This window comes from Aphelocoma coerulescens, chromosome 4 (genome assembly GCF_041296385.1).
Source record: "Aphelocoma coerulescens isolate FSJ_1873_10779 chromosome 4, UR_Acoe_1.0, whole genome shotgun sequence".
Classification (NCBI taxonomy): domain Eukaryota; kingdom Metazoa; phylum Chordata; class Aves; order Passeriformes; family Corvidae; genus Aphelocoma; species Aphelocoma coerulescens.
In genome coordinates, this window is record NC_091017.1 from 35,425,920 (window position 1) to 35,442,522 (window position 16,603).

Sequence of the window (16,603 nt, forward strand, 5' to 3'; positions counted from 1 at the left end):
CTCAGCTTATTTTTAAAAACGTGCATACACACACACAAAAAAAAAAAAAAAAAATCAGGAAGAAGCCTTGAAAGTAATTTTATTTCTTCTCAGAAACATTTCAGGCATTATGAAATCATTCTTTGGAAAAGTGCCAGGAATAACAAAACAAAACAACCAAGAAAACAAAACAAATAATAAAACAAAAACAAAATAAAAAAAATAAAAATAAGGAAAAAAAATTAAAACTAGTTGCACTGAATCTATCTTGGCACCAAGGTGCCACTGAGCAGTTTGTTACATTCTCTCTTCTGGCTTTAAGAATCAAGCTCCTAGTGGCAGCATAAGCATGTGCCAGAAAAGTAAGTATATGGATAATTATCAGAGAGACATATGATTTTCCAATTGTCATTAGGTTTCATTTTTTAAATGCTTAGGTCTTGATTTTTAGAAGCATTATAGTTTCCTCTTATTTAAAGTAATGACAATTATTGGTACAAAGCTGTCCCTTAAAGCCACACTTACTGACCACATAAAAGACAAGCAGTTTGAAAGGGCATGTCTGATATTTTAATTTTGGTGCACCAGAAAAAAACACAGTAAAATAGAGATTGCTTATGTTAAAAATCCAATATTGATAAAAAGCCTAAGCATCAGCTATTTTATCTGTACTTCATCAGACATATACAAATGCTTGCATGACACTGAAGAATGTTTTAGCATGAAAAAACTGTAACAGCTGAAAGAATGTTTCTCTTCATTCCCTGGATATGAACTCTGATTACCATGAAGTGAGAGAGAAAATGGCACAGTACTCATGTTTTTCTCTGAAAAAATAAACTACTACTCACTTTGATCATTACAAGCTAAAAACATAAATACAAAGCCAATGACTTACCAATACTGCCTTGTTACAAGCAAGCCTCAGGACACAGTGAATGAAGCATTAGAATGAAGCACCTTGCCTACCAAAAGTTTATCTGAAGAAAGATCTACCTGTTCAAACCACCAACAACACTATACACACCCTATGTTTTGAGGAACAGTGCTTCAAAAAGAGATGTCAGTAATGCTGAGGACTGAGAATAAACCAAGCCAGTGTTTATGCACTGATCACTGTCTTTGCTGTTTACAGCTTCATGTCCTGTTACAGTGAAAAATCTTCCAAACTCCCCTTTTAAATACCTTTACATGGTGGAAAAATTAGGTGATATCAGTCTAGCAGTATAAAATAAGTTCCTCATGTACAACAGCATGAAAAAAATAATTAATCCCATTTGGTAATCATCAAAGAAGAGCTCCTGTGCTGGAGCCCTTTTGCTCATTCTCCTACTACAGAAAGGAAAAAAGATACAGAGAAAAACAGTTTCTATGCAGTGTTGTCCCAGCATCTTGGTTTTTTCTCTTGTTGGCTTTCAACACAGACTTCTTTCACACTTCTGTCTTTAACTCTCAACATTTACCACTTCCTTATGCTTTAATGCATTCAACGTCGTTCAACTAAACTGCAAAAAAGAGCATTTCTCCCTTGCCATAAAGGCAGAAGCATGGGAGGGTTTGTTACAGTTTTTATCAAATTTTTATCAAGAACACAGATTTTCATATCTGTCCATCAGTGTTTTACTCTAAATGGAGTAGAGATCCTGTTGTTCAGCATACAGCTTGGATTCCCTAGCTTGGTGAGTATAAGAGAACTATAAAAGAAGATAAAACGCAAAATATGAAAGCACGATTAGCTTTTATCTTTCAAGTACTATTTTACATAAATAAACTTTATTACACTTTAACCATTATTAGTTGGGGTTTTTTTCAGATAACAAGTAATTCAGATTCAGTAAATGCTTTTTATAGCTAGACAGGCACAGCCACAGCCTGTGAACACAGCAAGCATGAACACAACTGCTAAACTTTATTTCACATTTAATGGACATCATCAAAAATCTGAAAAAGAAGTCATCAAGATGCTTCCCTTTCCCAGGCTTTGAATTAATGACAAGGTCTTGATCTTGTAAATGAGCATCACGTAATTTTTTTCATTCTAACTAGATCAAATCACTTCCCAACTTCAATGGGATTCCTCAAACAAAATCAAGCCTATTTGTGTATCTTAGGGAACAACTCTGCAATATATCTTTGCATCTTTTACATCTATCCAATCCAAAGTACCGTCAGTGGGGAAGTTCAGGGATTAGAGCTAGTCAGCTAGTAACACACTATTTATAAAAGAAGTATACATACTTAGCACGCATAACAAATTGCTAGTAGACATAATAGCATGTGTCATAGTAATTCACAAGTTTAGAACTGCTTTTATGTTAAGGATTTGCCTAAAGCAGGGACAGAAGCTAACTAAATGCACACCGTTATAAAAAATATTATATTACAATGTATCTTTCAAAGTAGACTTTGAGCTTCAAACTAATGAATATTCTTCAAAACAAAGGAAGAATGTAACTGAAAAAAACAGCTACCTCTGAACATAATTATGTTTTAGTTGACTCTGAAGTCTTAAGTCAGACAAGGGAATGCGGTAGAAGTAACAATAAAAAATTGTTTTAATAAATTAGTTATTAACAACTAAGTGCTCATTCACTTAAAAATAATTAAGAGAAAAAGTTTTTTAAAATAAAAAAAAGAAAATTAAAAAAGCCAAACAAGAAAACTACTACATATTCCAGAGCTGGTTTTGGAGATCCTGAAGTAATGCTGGGGTATCAGGACTCGAAAACCAACAGCTCCTATATTCTGTATTCAGTAGCAACATCTGGGTACACATGCAAACTCCAAAACCAGATGGTGTGAGCCCTCTGCAGCCACACAGATGAGACATTATCCCTCTGTCAAGCACATAGCTCAACATGCAGCTTGGATGTGGCTGATGATACACGTGTTCAACAGCCACTATTGCCTGGAATTAAATGATTTCAAGAACAGTTGACATGTAGAAGAGCAGGGAAGACTCCATTCTTCCCAAAATCAAGAAAATGAAGATAAAATGTAAATATCATCACATTACCTAGCATTAGTTGATCTCCATGTAGACATAAAAAACTACTATTTAAACTCTACACATTTTATTGAATGTTTTAGGACCTGTTTAATACATTGATAACCCACTTTGAATTCAGTCAAAATAGTTTTAGCTCCAATATTCACCACTGTTTGCCCAAGCCAACTTAAAACAAGAGATTCTCATTTTCTGAAAAACTACAGAGAACACATTCTCATCTGAAATGCAAATACTGAATGTAAAGTTACCAAGCACTTCCTAAAACTGAAAAAATCTGAACAGGTCAATCTAGCCCAAGAAACCTCAAGAAACAGAAAGAGAACAAACACACGTTAAGCATCCACATACATAAAAATGTCAGAATAAACCACATACAAGTGCACAGAACTATACATTTGAATAATTAACAACCATCTACAGAGCAACTGCTCAGCTGGGCTATTAAAATTGTAAGAAAACTAAGCCTCCCTTCTACAGTGAAATATTTTAAACTGTTTCAGATTAAATCAGAACCCTTAACAAGATGTGGGTTTTTTTCCGTAATGAGCAAGAGAAATCAGCTTTATGCAACGGCATTGATCCAACCTGGAAACAGTATTTTTAAAAATGCATAGAACCTCAAACTTAAAGAGAAGCTAAAATCCCATAAAACCCATGGTCAGTGTTAAATATACCACCAGCACAGCATCGTTTCTTTCCTCAATGTGAGACTAACTTGGTCCAAATTTTGGTAATGTAACTATGTTAAATGCAATAACAATTTGGAAATATTTCACTGGTACTTCATTGGATATTACCACTACACTGTACCTCCACATGCATCTTGACAAATGAGGACAATCAGAGTTTTGTAAGATTCTTGCTGATAAGGCAAGCACATGCTTTAGAAACATGTTTACCTTTCTACTTGACAACTATACAAAACCATCTTTTTCCCTACAAGCAATATGATAATTTTGCAAATCAGGTAGGTATTTAAGTAACAGAGCTCTCTTTACTGGAATACTCTGCTGAGGTGTGGCATTTCTGAGGTGTTAGCTAAGATCAAAGACAATCTCAATGGTCTCTCTTCCGATGCAAATTATTGAACTCAAAATCTATGCCAGTCCTGTTTGGACTCAGCCTAGGACACCCACTTCCCTACACACATACTAGTTCTTGCAGGTACTCAGAACATGTATAAAATAAAGATTACCAATGAAGAAAACCAGAAAAATGGCTGTTCTCAGCATCTTATGCCAATCTTCTTTATAAAGGATCTTAGGCAGATAGGTAAGGATTGCTGAAAGACTCAACTGTCCCAAATTCAATCTCCATTTCAAAAGGAATAACTACAAGGCTGCACTAGCACTACAGGCAAGTACTTTGTGACTCTTAGAACAGCAAGTACTGTGAGAAATACAGTGAGTGCTTAGCAGAAATTTTTAGAGTATTTAAAGTTTCAGACTCTAGTCTGCCGATAAATATGCAGTGCACCTTGGGCCTGGGATTTCTGAATGACACAAAGAAAAGAAAGCAAGGCCAGCAAGAATCTCTAGCCATATTTTGAAACAGTAGGCAAGGTCATATACAATAGTTTCAGCTCCTTTTAAAGAGATAATGTTTGTTTTGGAGCCATTACTTGTTAGCTGTCAATTAAGAGGTTTTACCTCCCTTTCAGACCTATAGTTTCACAAGCAACAGAAACGTTGGTAGATATGAACCTCCCTGTGTAACAACAGGCCAACTAAGTAGTAAGACACGGAAGCCTTGAAATATTAAGATAGACCACTTCCCCAAAATTTATTTTTGAAACACAAATTGCCAACGATATACAGATAAACCTATTACACTTGTGTCTGATGCAACATTCATTTGAAACCCTTTCTGAAGAGCTTTTTGAAATGCTGTATAACATATATACACTTCCCAGGTAACAGCTATAAGTTTCACAAACACATTATCAAGCATATAAGAGATACATCAACAGTTCATTTATTAGTGCTGTACATACAAATAGAGAGCTTCACCCATGTATAGTTAATTACAACTAACTCCAAACTTGTACTTAGCAAAGACATTTTCATTCTGAAAGGACTTTCACGCAGATTTTAGTGCATGAAGAGTTATGAAAGGTAGCTGAAGTTGCTTTGGTAGTAACAGAGCAACCACATCTCATGAGAAGGGGAGCATCCTGTAGTAGCTAACTCCAATGTCCCTCCCCCAAACGTGAGAAAATTGTCCATGCTTAAGGTTACATTTACATCAAAGCAAGTAAATGACCTACAGAATGCATCTTAACATGCAGAAGTCTTAGTTTTATTATTTTTCATTCCACTTTTTCACCCCTCTCCGACAAGTGATGGAAGTGAGTCAGGAGGGCCTTGTGAGCTGACTCACCACAGATATAATGTTCAGTGCTTCAATGAGATGTGACACAAGTTTCTGTGACTAGCACAGCTGAGCTTGGATCACAGTCACTGCTGTTCTGAGCAAACCTATTTATGCTAATAGAGCAGAGAGCCAAAACGGTTGCTTTGTAATTAGTTCAGGCATATTTGAATCCAGAAGGGAAACTCTTTTAGTTGATTTTCCCTGGGAATACTACAAAGTTCCACTACGGCTTCACAGTGTAACCATGCAGATCAAGAAAGGCCCCTCATTCACCTAGAAAAATAACATTTCATAGTACTGAATTGTTCTCTTGAATCCTGGCTTTACTCTGAATGCACTGAAATGTTTGAAAACAGTTTTTCTGAAAATTTGTCATCTGTAGTGTCAAAGGCATTCCTGGCAGAGAAAGAAAATCCTGTTGAGGGCAAAATTCAGTCAGGATGACTGTAAAACCCTAATCCACACCTTTGAATTTGGACTGAATATCCATCACTTAAACATCTTGTAAATGACCCAATTTGTTTACATGGCCCTGTAGCTTTTTATGACTTTTCCATAAAGAAGTTATTACATCCATTCCTTTTATTTTGTTTTAGAGCATTTGAATGAGCCCCAGAACCACAAGCAAGTGAAACAGATTCTCTGCAGATGGAAGTGGCCTCATATAACTCCCCACTACCGGTGAACTAGTCAGAACAACATTTTCAGTTTGGATATGCCATACCTTCACACACAGCAAAAGAATTTCCTGCACCATATGTCTTTTTTAATGTTTAACTATTGCGTAAAATGAGTGCTGGTTTCCTGTCAATCCAAGGAGGAACATGGAGCCCCTAGGACTAATGCCTCAGATTGTTTGGAACAGGGGTGAATGCAGTTGGATGGTTACACAGAGAAGTACACTGGGGGAGAAAAAGTAATAAAATAGAAAATAATAATAAAAAAACTTAGATATTCTAGCTGCTATCATACAATAGCTCATCCATTTAAGCTCCCCAGATAATAGTTTAGTAAAAGATTGGACAACTGAGTTTTGTGGAAAAGGCTATAACTAAAGATAATTGAAACAAATGATATTATGCATTAGTTCAGAAATAAGTACCTCTTCCAGCTAAGTCACTTTCCCACTTCATGTTCTTTTAAACAAATAATGCTGAAAAAAGAGGCATAGAGAAATTAGGAGATATGGATTGACAGGGAAGATGTGCTAAGAGCATTTCCAAAACCATTTTTCCCGTGTAAACTACTCTTCAAACATGATACTCCCTGGTATTTTACACACCAGCTTCTTGTTCACAGAAAGTTACCACTTTGCTGATATGTGCCAAACTGAATAATGGTTTAAAGATGTGGAATATTGAAACTACAAAAAGGGCACCACTCCTTTACCTTTTACTGCCCGAACCTAGTTTGAAGCCCATTTATTTGATTACAGGACCAATTCCTTAATTAACTGCAGCATCTAACTCCCTGCCCCCCACCTTCTTACATGATTTATTGCCAATTCAAAATAAGAATACTACAGCAGCAGCAATGCAAAAAGGAATTAAATGTACAGAAAACACAAGCAGCATTGTTTCCTTTTCCCAAGACATACTTTGCTTTTTCTGAGACAGACAGACTTAAGATTTCAAGAAAAGCCACACAAGGGCAATAATGAAGTTTAAATCTAGCACTCAAAATCATCACTGGCTATGCCAGACATTTGCTGAAAGCTAGGAAAACCTTCCCTGTTTACTTTTAGCAGAACTGCAGTATCATAGGGAACATAAGAGGATAGGTACCCAACCAACAGCACTGTTCATCTAGAAAACCAAGCACCAAAAAATTAAGACCAAAGATTTTTAATTCCAGCCACAATGCTGGCAAGGTGCGTGACCAAAGGAAAGCCCGGGCCTCTCTGCCTTTGCCAAGCTTTATTCAGGATCAGCGGTACCCTCCACTTCACAAGGAGAAATCAGCGCAACAGTGATCAAACTGAGCCATGCCTGTATGCTGTTTTAATGCAGTTAATAACCAGTTTTAACTAGCTCAAGGAGAGATTCCAGTGTTTTCGGCTTTCAGGCAATGTAGGAACAGAGGTGATCTTCAGCCTAGAAGAATCTCCTTAAAACATCCATGTTTATAATGATACCTTGAATGAATTTACCATAAAATGGCAAGATAAATGAATAATTTATGAGGATTAATTCACTAAAAGGCACATTGCTACAGACAAAAAAGGTGTTCTTGATTGCAACTTGCAACTCTCATTCTCAGTAGTATAAAAGGATGCCACTTCATGGGAAATAACATTTGAATACTTTCTTATTTCATTTCTCTTTCTGCCTGGATTGGATTGCACTGCAGGGAGGTTAATTTGTCTCCTCTTTCCCCAGATCCACATACCTGCATATGAAAACAGCAGAAAGAAAATTAAATTCAAAAAACAAAAGCAGCAACCGTCACCGTGAAGATCCTCACTGCAGAGTTAACCTGCATAGCCTTAAACTAGCCCACATGAATGAGAATAGCCACACAGTGAAATAATAATCCAGTGGCTCAAAAAGACTTAGCTAAACAGCTGAGGAGTTCTTTTAACTTCAGCTGCAGCCAGCTTACATGAGGGTCTAGTCAGCAAAGGTGAAAGCACATTGCCATGGCTTGGGGGTGGCACACACTCACAGGACTTGTGAGTTCCACAGTGGCAAGAAGCCAAGCAGCCTCCAAGCCCAGGGCAAACACAAGGTCATGCCTATGCAAGGTGAACGCCAAAATCCAAAATCCAAAACCCAGGGCATGCTCAACAAAGATGGAATAGTTGGAATAGAACTGATTAAGCTCATAAAAAAGACAGCCCTTGCAAAGCCTAATGCCGAAGGCCTGCAGGAGATCAAGGAATTAGCTGGGCTTTCTCCTTTTGTTTACCTTAGTTTTTAATAGTTCTTATACTCTTTGTAAGACTTTCTCCCAGAGCATCCAGAGTCCTGCCTTTTGTCACCCAGCTGACCGACCAAATGCTGTGGAAACTGATTAAGTTATGAAAAATCTATACAGTTGTTATTGTACACACGCTTTGTAAAGATGAAGTACCTTCACACATAAAACTGCTCAGTATGCTGTAGGATGATGAAATTAAACAAATAGCCCAATGTAACACTGGAGATATGTTTAAAAAAATTTCAGGAGAATGATGTCAAGAAGAGGTGATCAGAAGACAGATGAACCTCAAGGCTAGGATGTCTATGGATGGAGCCAGGAACAAATTTCCAGGCATTGCCACCTTAAAATAACATCATCTAAGAAAGCCTCTTCAAAGCACCAATTTATATTTTAGCTTGACAAGAACACATTATGAATTTTCACCTACATACTTGAATAAAAGCACTTCACATTCAAACACAAGCTGAAAAAGTTCTCCCCAAAAGGGAATGGCAGGACTGAGTAAATTTTAACATGCAACTAATTTATCAGAAAATCTGAAACAACAAAGCATTCATGAAGACACTAAAGTGCTACTAAAATAACTATGTTTCTATGTTAGCTCTATCCACTTTATGTTCTGCAACTTTTTGTAAGTCCCACTGGTTTCTGCTGAAATGCTACAACTGTACAGGCCAATTCTTAAGATGCTTACACACCAAGAAGTGTATTTCCCATGGCATGCACTTTGTGACTAAAAAGCAGAGGCATGGCTTTCTGGTGAAGCCAAGAGCTATCTATAAAGCAATTGAAGAGGCTCATTTCCCGATAAGGGAAGTGGGCTTGCTCAGCACATCCTCTTTCTAGTAATCAGAAACTGCCAGACACAGCGAAAACCAAAAACAGCAACTACCCAAAAGAGACAAAACCCCCAAAACCACTGCTATAATGCACAACCACTGCTGTATATGATGCAAATCAGTACTTTGCTATTACCTGTTGACTATGTAATAATTAAGACTCAAAGGGTTTGGACAAAATTATAAATATAAAAGGCATTATGTTTATGTGAAGACAAAGTTCAACATAAGCTCTTTGGCAATATTGCTGTCACTGTCTCAAGGTACGCCTCATGTTTCTTCTCCATTGCAAAACTATGACTGACAAACTAAAAACCCCCAAACAACATGACATAAAGCTTTGAAATCCAATCTGCAAACCTAATAACTAGTTAATGCAAAAATAAGATTTTACACTAAATTCCAGTCACGATTCCATTTTACACTAAATTCCTTCCAACCCTAAAAAATACATGGGGAGGTTGGAATGACTACATATTTGGGACAAGAAGTAAATGCTCTGTGCTTTTAAAACCCTTACTTTTACCTAACAGAAGAAACTGAGAGGAGCAACAGGACTAAGGGAAAGTCCCAAGCAGCACTCTGCTGAATGGCAAACAATATGCCAGAAGTCAACTACAAGCACAAAACCCCAGTTTTAAAAACTTTCTTCCTCTCCAATTTATTGTAGCGTTGAACAGCTTCTCTAATTTGCCACAATCTTTTGCTTAAAGTCAAAAGAGAATGTGCTGTAATTCATTCATCCTGTAATTCAGGAAAACAGCTTTAGAACATTTCAAAAAAAGACTTGGACTAAGCAGAAATAAATTTAACTTGAGAAAAGTTGCACCACTATCAAGCTTCCCTTTAAATGACACATGCTTACCTATTATACCTCCTTATCTTCTCAAAATTAAGAATTGCTGCTACCCAGCAGTAGTCAATAGGCTGTGCTGGCTCTCTTCAATTCAACATGAGCCAGTGGAAGTGGCATCACACCACAATAAAGTATGTTCAGTTATAAGAGGTAATTTTGCAGTCAAATGACTGCCTTCAAGCAAAAGCACTGACATTCCCATCCATAAGGATTCAATGTGCTTTTTTTGTGATGTTCAGCCCAAGTTAAAGGAACTTAACCAGAAACTCTTTGTTGCTATGCTGTCCCCCTCCCTGAATAAGCTGTGAGCTCTCTTTGGAGACACACAAATCAGGGAATCCTCTATGTGGTTTAGAGTAGGTGTGGCAGGCCACACACACGTTGAGGTGATGAGAGAATCTTCCTCTGGCATTTCAGCTACTCACTCAGTTCCAGCTGCATCGACCAACTTTTCCCAAGGATGGCCTGAAATATGCAAGTTTTGAACTCTGTCTCAAGGGCACAATTTTGGGTTTGGGTTTTTTGAGCTACATAAATCTTGCCCATTTCAGAAGATTTAAGAAATAGATTATGAAGTGTTCAGTTAGTGAAACTTATTATTAGGGGTTTCCATTCATGTTGAGGAAGAAAAAAAACCAACTTAATTCCTTTTGAGATCTGTGAAAAGACAGATCATGACTGACACATTACCTGTGCTGCAAAATTGACAGAAATCAAGTCAGTGCTTCAGTTTTCTAAGATTTACTCTACTTACTGCAGTTCATTCATACTTGAAACTGACTGCAGGAAAATCAGTCTTTCTAGTTGATCCTGGTGAGTTTCTAACAGACCTCAGGTTCTCAGCCTTCTGAAGTCATTCAGTCCTACACTTGAAATGTACAGGCCACCTAAGCTGTACACATCATTGCTTATGGCACCCAGTAGTAGTTTTCACATTATGTTGTACAGAGACACTCATATTTCTCAGAGAAAACGTAACAGCTGATAGCTTAGCAAAATTACTTTAAACATTTATTCCATCTTGTTTTAATGAAGCCAAGAAAACAGATCTTAAATTCTCCTGCCATTTCATGTTGTAATCAAATCCAGATTAATCTAATAACATCACATAAGCAGGTGCACTCGAGACTATCAGAATGCAGTCTCTAGAATTGTTATTCACAGTACTCAACCTCCCAATAGCTCCCTCAGACATTTCTGAAGCTACTGAAGCAGCATGAAGATACTATGTCAAAAACAGCAGTGAAAAGTAGATAGAATTGAAGCAAGAACTGTAACAGAAAGAAGAAAAAAGTAAACCATCCAATTAATCAAATTCAATATATGAGATTCAGTTTTGCGATTGAAAAGAAACCGAGGATTCAATTGTTCTTGACTCTTTGCTTCAATATGGAAAAATGGTAATAAATACATCAAAGAGCCATAAGAGAAATTATAAAGCCACCTAAGTATGAAAAACCCTTCAAAGCATAATCTGTTTTTCAACATGACAAAGAATTGTAGAAATGAAATCCATCCAGATAAATGGGAGCTATCACTACATGCACCATTTACCGCTACTTTACTTTCCAGAAAACTGTTGCATAAACTTCTTTGATCCTCCAGATGATTATTTACTCAGTGGAATAAAATAAAAACATTAAAGATAAAGAGGATTTTTTCACAGAAATCACATAAAACCCCTTACTGTCAAGAAGAATTACAAATAAAACCTGTTCTTAAAGAAAATCTCACTATAACAGAGGGCAGGCAAATAAAAACATGGAGGTAGTTTTAAGAGGTTTCAAATGGAGCTACATTGGCCCCACAACAACCAACACACTGAATTTCCAGGAGGTACCAGCAAAACACTGTGTTCTAAAATATTTAATTTACAACTGCAAAAAACCATTTACACTAGGAAATTACCACCTAAAATAATATTCACTGTGCAGCAAAAACAAGAGAGCTTCTTATGCCCACAATTAGCAAATAAATTGAGTCAAATTGTGATTTTGAAGTTAATAATGATTTAGTTATTAAATAAGTAAATATCAATTTATCCTTAAGCACATGCTTACCCTTTGAAACACAAGTAGTCCCACTGAATTAATAACTGGTCACAGGCATCTTCAGCATCACCTTGAAGCAATAGCTTCAGCACCCATGCGTGCAGCTGAGTAACACTGTAATCCATTCTACTGCAAAACTTCTTGGCCACTTAGCAGTTTTACAAGTTGAGGACAGAATTTTTATTTGTAGACTGCGTGAGTAAAAAATCTCCCTCTCTCCTGACCAGAGATTATTTGGCATGTGAACAGCAATATCTCATTCTCGTACTCCAGGGAGTTTTAACCTGCCTCTAGCTAAAAGCTATACAATCTTTAGATTGCAGCAGAGTGTAAAAATCACTCTAATTAAATCAAGTAAGAACTGGTTTGACTAGTGTTACTGATCCCCCAAGTAATTAAAATCAGTTAAGAAAAGTTAGAGGTTGGTATTTAGCTATACTTGAACTTGTGCTAATTTTTTCAAGCAAGTTTTGCAATTGAACAACTATAAAGCAAACTTAAAGTAAGCTACAAGAGGAACCTGGATTTTTCTAAGTATAAACTACTATATAATAGAGTTTCAGGGCACTTTTTTTTTTTTTTTAATAAAAGTTCTCCTGGCTTGCATTTCTTCTAAGATGCAGTGACTGTATCTTAGGGCATGCCAAATTTCATTCCAAATCAGTTGAAGCCTGACCTAAGGCAGCTGCATTTCTGATATATGTGAACAGAATCCAGCTTGTAATGTCACATATACTTACACCTATTTACATCAGTTTTGTTTCTGTGCTGTATGATCTACCTTTTACACTGTTGTGCTCCCGTTGTTGCACCCTGGAGGCCTTTCAGGGCCCAGCTGTGTTATCCTGGAACAAACCTTTTAGAGGAGACTGACAGCATAGCAGGTTTCTTTCCAGTCCTGACAAAGTTAAAGCAAAGCAATGACAATACTATGTGTGTTGATAAGCTCCATATGCACACCATGCAAATTTAAGAGAAGGCAGAATAACAGCACGAGACATTAGTATATAATTGCCAAGCCCATACTGTCAAAAACTGGTGCCCTAAAGCCTCCAAACACCAGCTAGGATGGGAAGGGGTAGAAAGTGAGTGATTTCTCACATAGAGCAGATAATTTCCTGTACTGTGCACAAAGTCTGATTGGTTTCCTGTCAGAATAGCCCGGTCTCTGAGTCTTTTGATCACTTTCCTCTGGCCCTTCACAGTTGCTCTGATTAGAGATTGATCCCCATGCTGCTCTTTGATCAGCAGCTCCAGCAGTCTGCAGGTGCCATATATCATCACATTAACAGGCCACAGCAGTATTAATCTCCCCCTTTTAAATTTGTTAGTGCACTACATATTCCACCCATTCATGGAGCACTTGCAGAGGTCTCTGAAACTTTGCTTTCTATTATAAAATATGTCGTAGAATACTTTTATCTGGGGAGTCCCAAGTTCAAAGTTGAGAGAATTGAATTAGCCTCGAATCTGCGTTTCTGCTTTATTTCATTACTGTTCAGAGAGTTTTGAGAGCTCCCAGCTTGGCCTTTTATGTTGGTTGGTGCCCAGGGAGAAAGCTTGTTCTAGCTGACATGCTAAGTACTAAATTTTTCAAACACACCCCCGTGCCCCCCTCTCCCCCGCCCCCCCGCCCCGCACATGAAACACCAGGGTTTCCATGAATGTATGCTAACAGCCTTAAATTTAGATATTCTACAGTAACTGTGGTTTCATGCAGTATAAACGTTACAGTTTGTAAAGTATTCTTTAAAATGACTTCATAATAGCAGATCAAGAGGAAAGGCGCTTAAAAATCTGAATAATGTAAATCATATGGAGTTCAGAGGCTAAGCAAATTACACACCCCGAAGCTGCCCTTGCTGTATGAAAGGAGTCTTTCTCCAGCTCTGCACAGCCCCAGCCCAGGGGAACTTGCATTTGAGAGTTTTCTAAACATTTCAGGTACACTTGAAAGTTGAAAGTAATTCTCATTTCCTATGCAGGATTAGCTCGTTTCCAGCCCGTACAAAATACCACTCATTCACGCACAGACACAAAAACCCACCCCCCGAGAGCGAAGTATTTAGGGTAGAAAGGTGCGCGGGTTGTTGTTGGGTTTGGGTTGTTGGTTTTTTGTATGTTTTTTTTTTTTTTTTCGCAGGGCGAGGGGGTGGAGGGGAAGGGGGCACATTTTGCACCTCGAGTACCATAGAAGGGGGAGCCGCCGGGCTCCCCCCGCGGGCGCCGAAGCGCTGCCCTTTTACCCGGAGCCGGCGGGCAGAGCCCCGCTGCCCCCGCGCCCTCCACCGCGGGGCCGCGCTCCCTCGGCGGCGCGGGGCTGCCCGCGGGCAGGAGGAGAGGAGACGAGAGGAGAGGAGAGCAGGCAACAGGAGAGCTCCGCTCCGCGCCGCCGGGGCGCCCGCCCCCGCCCTGCCCCGGGCTGCGCGGCGGCGGGCGCTGCGGCTCCTTACCGTTCTGCTCCTTGGCGCCGGAGAAGGCGAACTTGCTGCTGAGATCGGACTCGGCGACGGCCCCCTGCCTCCGGCCGGCCAGGGCAGATGTCAGCAGGAGCAGCCCGAGGAGGAGCATTGGGCCGGCGGGGCGAGGGGCTCCGGCACAGCAGGCACTGGCGGCGCGGCACCGAGGCCCGGGCGTCTCTCAGCAGCGCCCGGCGCGGGCTGCGCCGCTGGGGAGAAGGCAGCACTGAGCCTGCTCTGGCAGCGGAGAATTGCAGGGTAGTTTCCACATAATCCCATCCAAAACTTTTTCCTAGAGCCCTTTTCTGTGTCTCCAGGTTTTGTTTTCCTTTGGCTTTTTTTTCCCCCCTCTCTCTCTCTCTCTTAAAAAGAAGGAAAAAAAAAAAAAAAAAAGGATCAAAGGAAAATCTGGACCCAGACCAGCTTCCCAAGGACTAAACAATCCGTGGCCGTGGCGGGAGGGGGTCGGCGGAGCCGGGGCTGGTGCGGGGCCGCCGCTGCCGCCGCGGAGGAGCGCGCACCTGTCAGCCGGCAGCAGCGGCGCGGGGGCGGGCGGGGGGCGGGCAGCCCGCGCTCGCACACCAGCACTTTCCTCGCCCGCAACTCGGCGGCCGCGCTGCCAGCTCGGGCCGTGTCTGCCGACTCCCCCCTCCCTCCCTTCCACGCCTGCCGTCCCATCACGGCGAGGGCGGCACCTGGCGCGGCCGTTTACGCCCCGGGAAGTTGTCGGTGGGAAGAAGGAGGCGAGCGGGGCGGCCCCCGCCGCTGCCCCCTCTCTTGCGGCCAAGTGGCGGCGCAACAGGTACTGGGGAGAGAACCGGGGGGTCTCCCCCCAGCCCCGTCTGCTTCTCGAAGGGGGCTCTATCCGCCGTCTCCCTACCCCCAAGGGGGAACCGAGGTCACCGTGGTCCGGAGTCAGTTTGTGTGTTCGGTAATTAGGGCGAGGTGCTGACTTACCAGTATTTGTTTACTGGGTTGTTATTATGGTAATTGGGTTTGTGCTTGAAAACTTGATGCTGGGTTAAACATTTCATCTAAACGATGTCCTTGGTAGTGGGGACTAAAACACTTAGAGGAGGTTTTAAATAGTCTCTTTTTTTTTCTTTGTTTGTTTGGGTTTGTTTGTTTTGTGTTTTTTGTACTAGAAGTTGTTTTGGTTACCCTGAACTGAGACATCTAACAGTTACATAAGCAGATGGAAACACAGGTTCAACTCTTTGTGACTGTCCCTGGCTTGTTGCAATGCCGTGTGGTACTTGGTGAGGTGGTATCCATCTATAAAGCAGACAGGATCGGGTTCCTTTTTGCTGTTTCACCAGAAAGCAGAACTGAGATTATGTCAAGGAGTAGTCCCCTATTAATGCTGATGAGGATTAAAAGGACTGATGATGTTCAGCACCCTTATAGATCTTTGCTAGAGATGGCATTTCTAGTGTGCTAGAGGACTTAACTGTGGCAGTGTGGTGGACCTGGGTAACAAGACAGAATGCTAACTGGATACTAGGAGGGCAAAAGAAGCAATTAGGACAAATCTTTGTCTTGACTGAGAGGTTTTGGGAGGGTTTCCTAAATTTTTTCATTCAGCCCCCATAGTTCTAAGGTTAATTTGGGGATGCATGGAGGTCCTGTACAGCCATACGTGTTTTGGGGGGCCTATATAGCCATGATATGTGCAAGACACACAAGAGAGAAACTGAGTCTGCATTGCCAGAGTCTTGAGCACACACTACATAAATTTCTTATCCTTTGACCCAGCTCTTTCCATTATATAACTGAGCTGTTTCTTCGCCTCAGCCAAAGTAACCCTTGAGACAGTGATAAACAACTCCTCTGTTCCTAGTAAGTGACATATTTCCAGTAGCAACTGAAAGCTGTCCAGCCAAGTTGGGCTGTCTTCTGAAAAGCAGACTTGGAGCATACCGTAAATAGCAACCCTTCGCTTACAGAGCATGAAGACAGAAATGTACTGCACAAAGCAGACTATGTAGTTACTTTTATTATTGTTATCCTTACAATTTTTTTGGCTTCACTGTTGTTATTTTTAAATGGAAATAAAAATAACATGTACAACGTTCCAGGTCTCCTACTCTGATGATTACAAGCAGTGTTTTTTT

At 40.0% G+C, this 16,603-nt stretch overlaps 1 protein-coding gene across 1 annotated transcript in view; it reads right to left on the reverse strand.

The window, feature by feature from the left end:
- The window catches only part of PDGFC (platelet derived growth factor C), a 124,524-nt gene extending 109,409 nt beyond the window's left edge, over positions 1–15,115 (reverse strand). Inside the window, exon 1 of the mRNA XM_069013567.1 lies at positions 14,484–15,115. Coding sequence (XP_068869668.1) covers positions 14,484–14,601 — 118 coding nt within the window. The 5' untranslated portion in view covers positions 14,602–15,115. The remainder of the gene's footprint in view (positions 1–14,483) is intronic.
- Between the last annotated feature and the right edge of the window lie 1,488 nt (positions 15,116–16,603).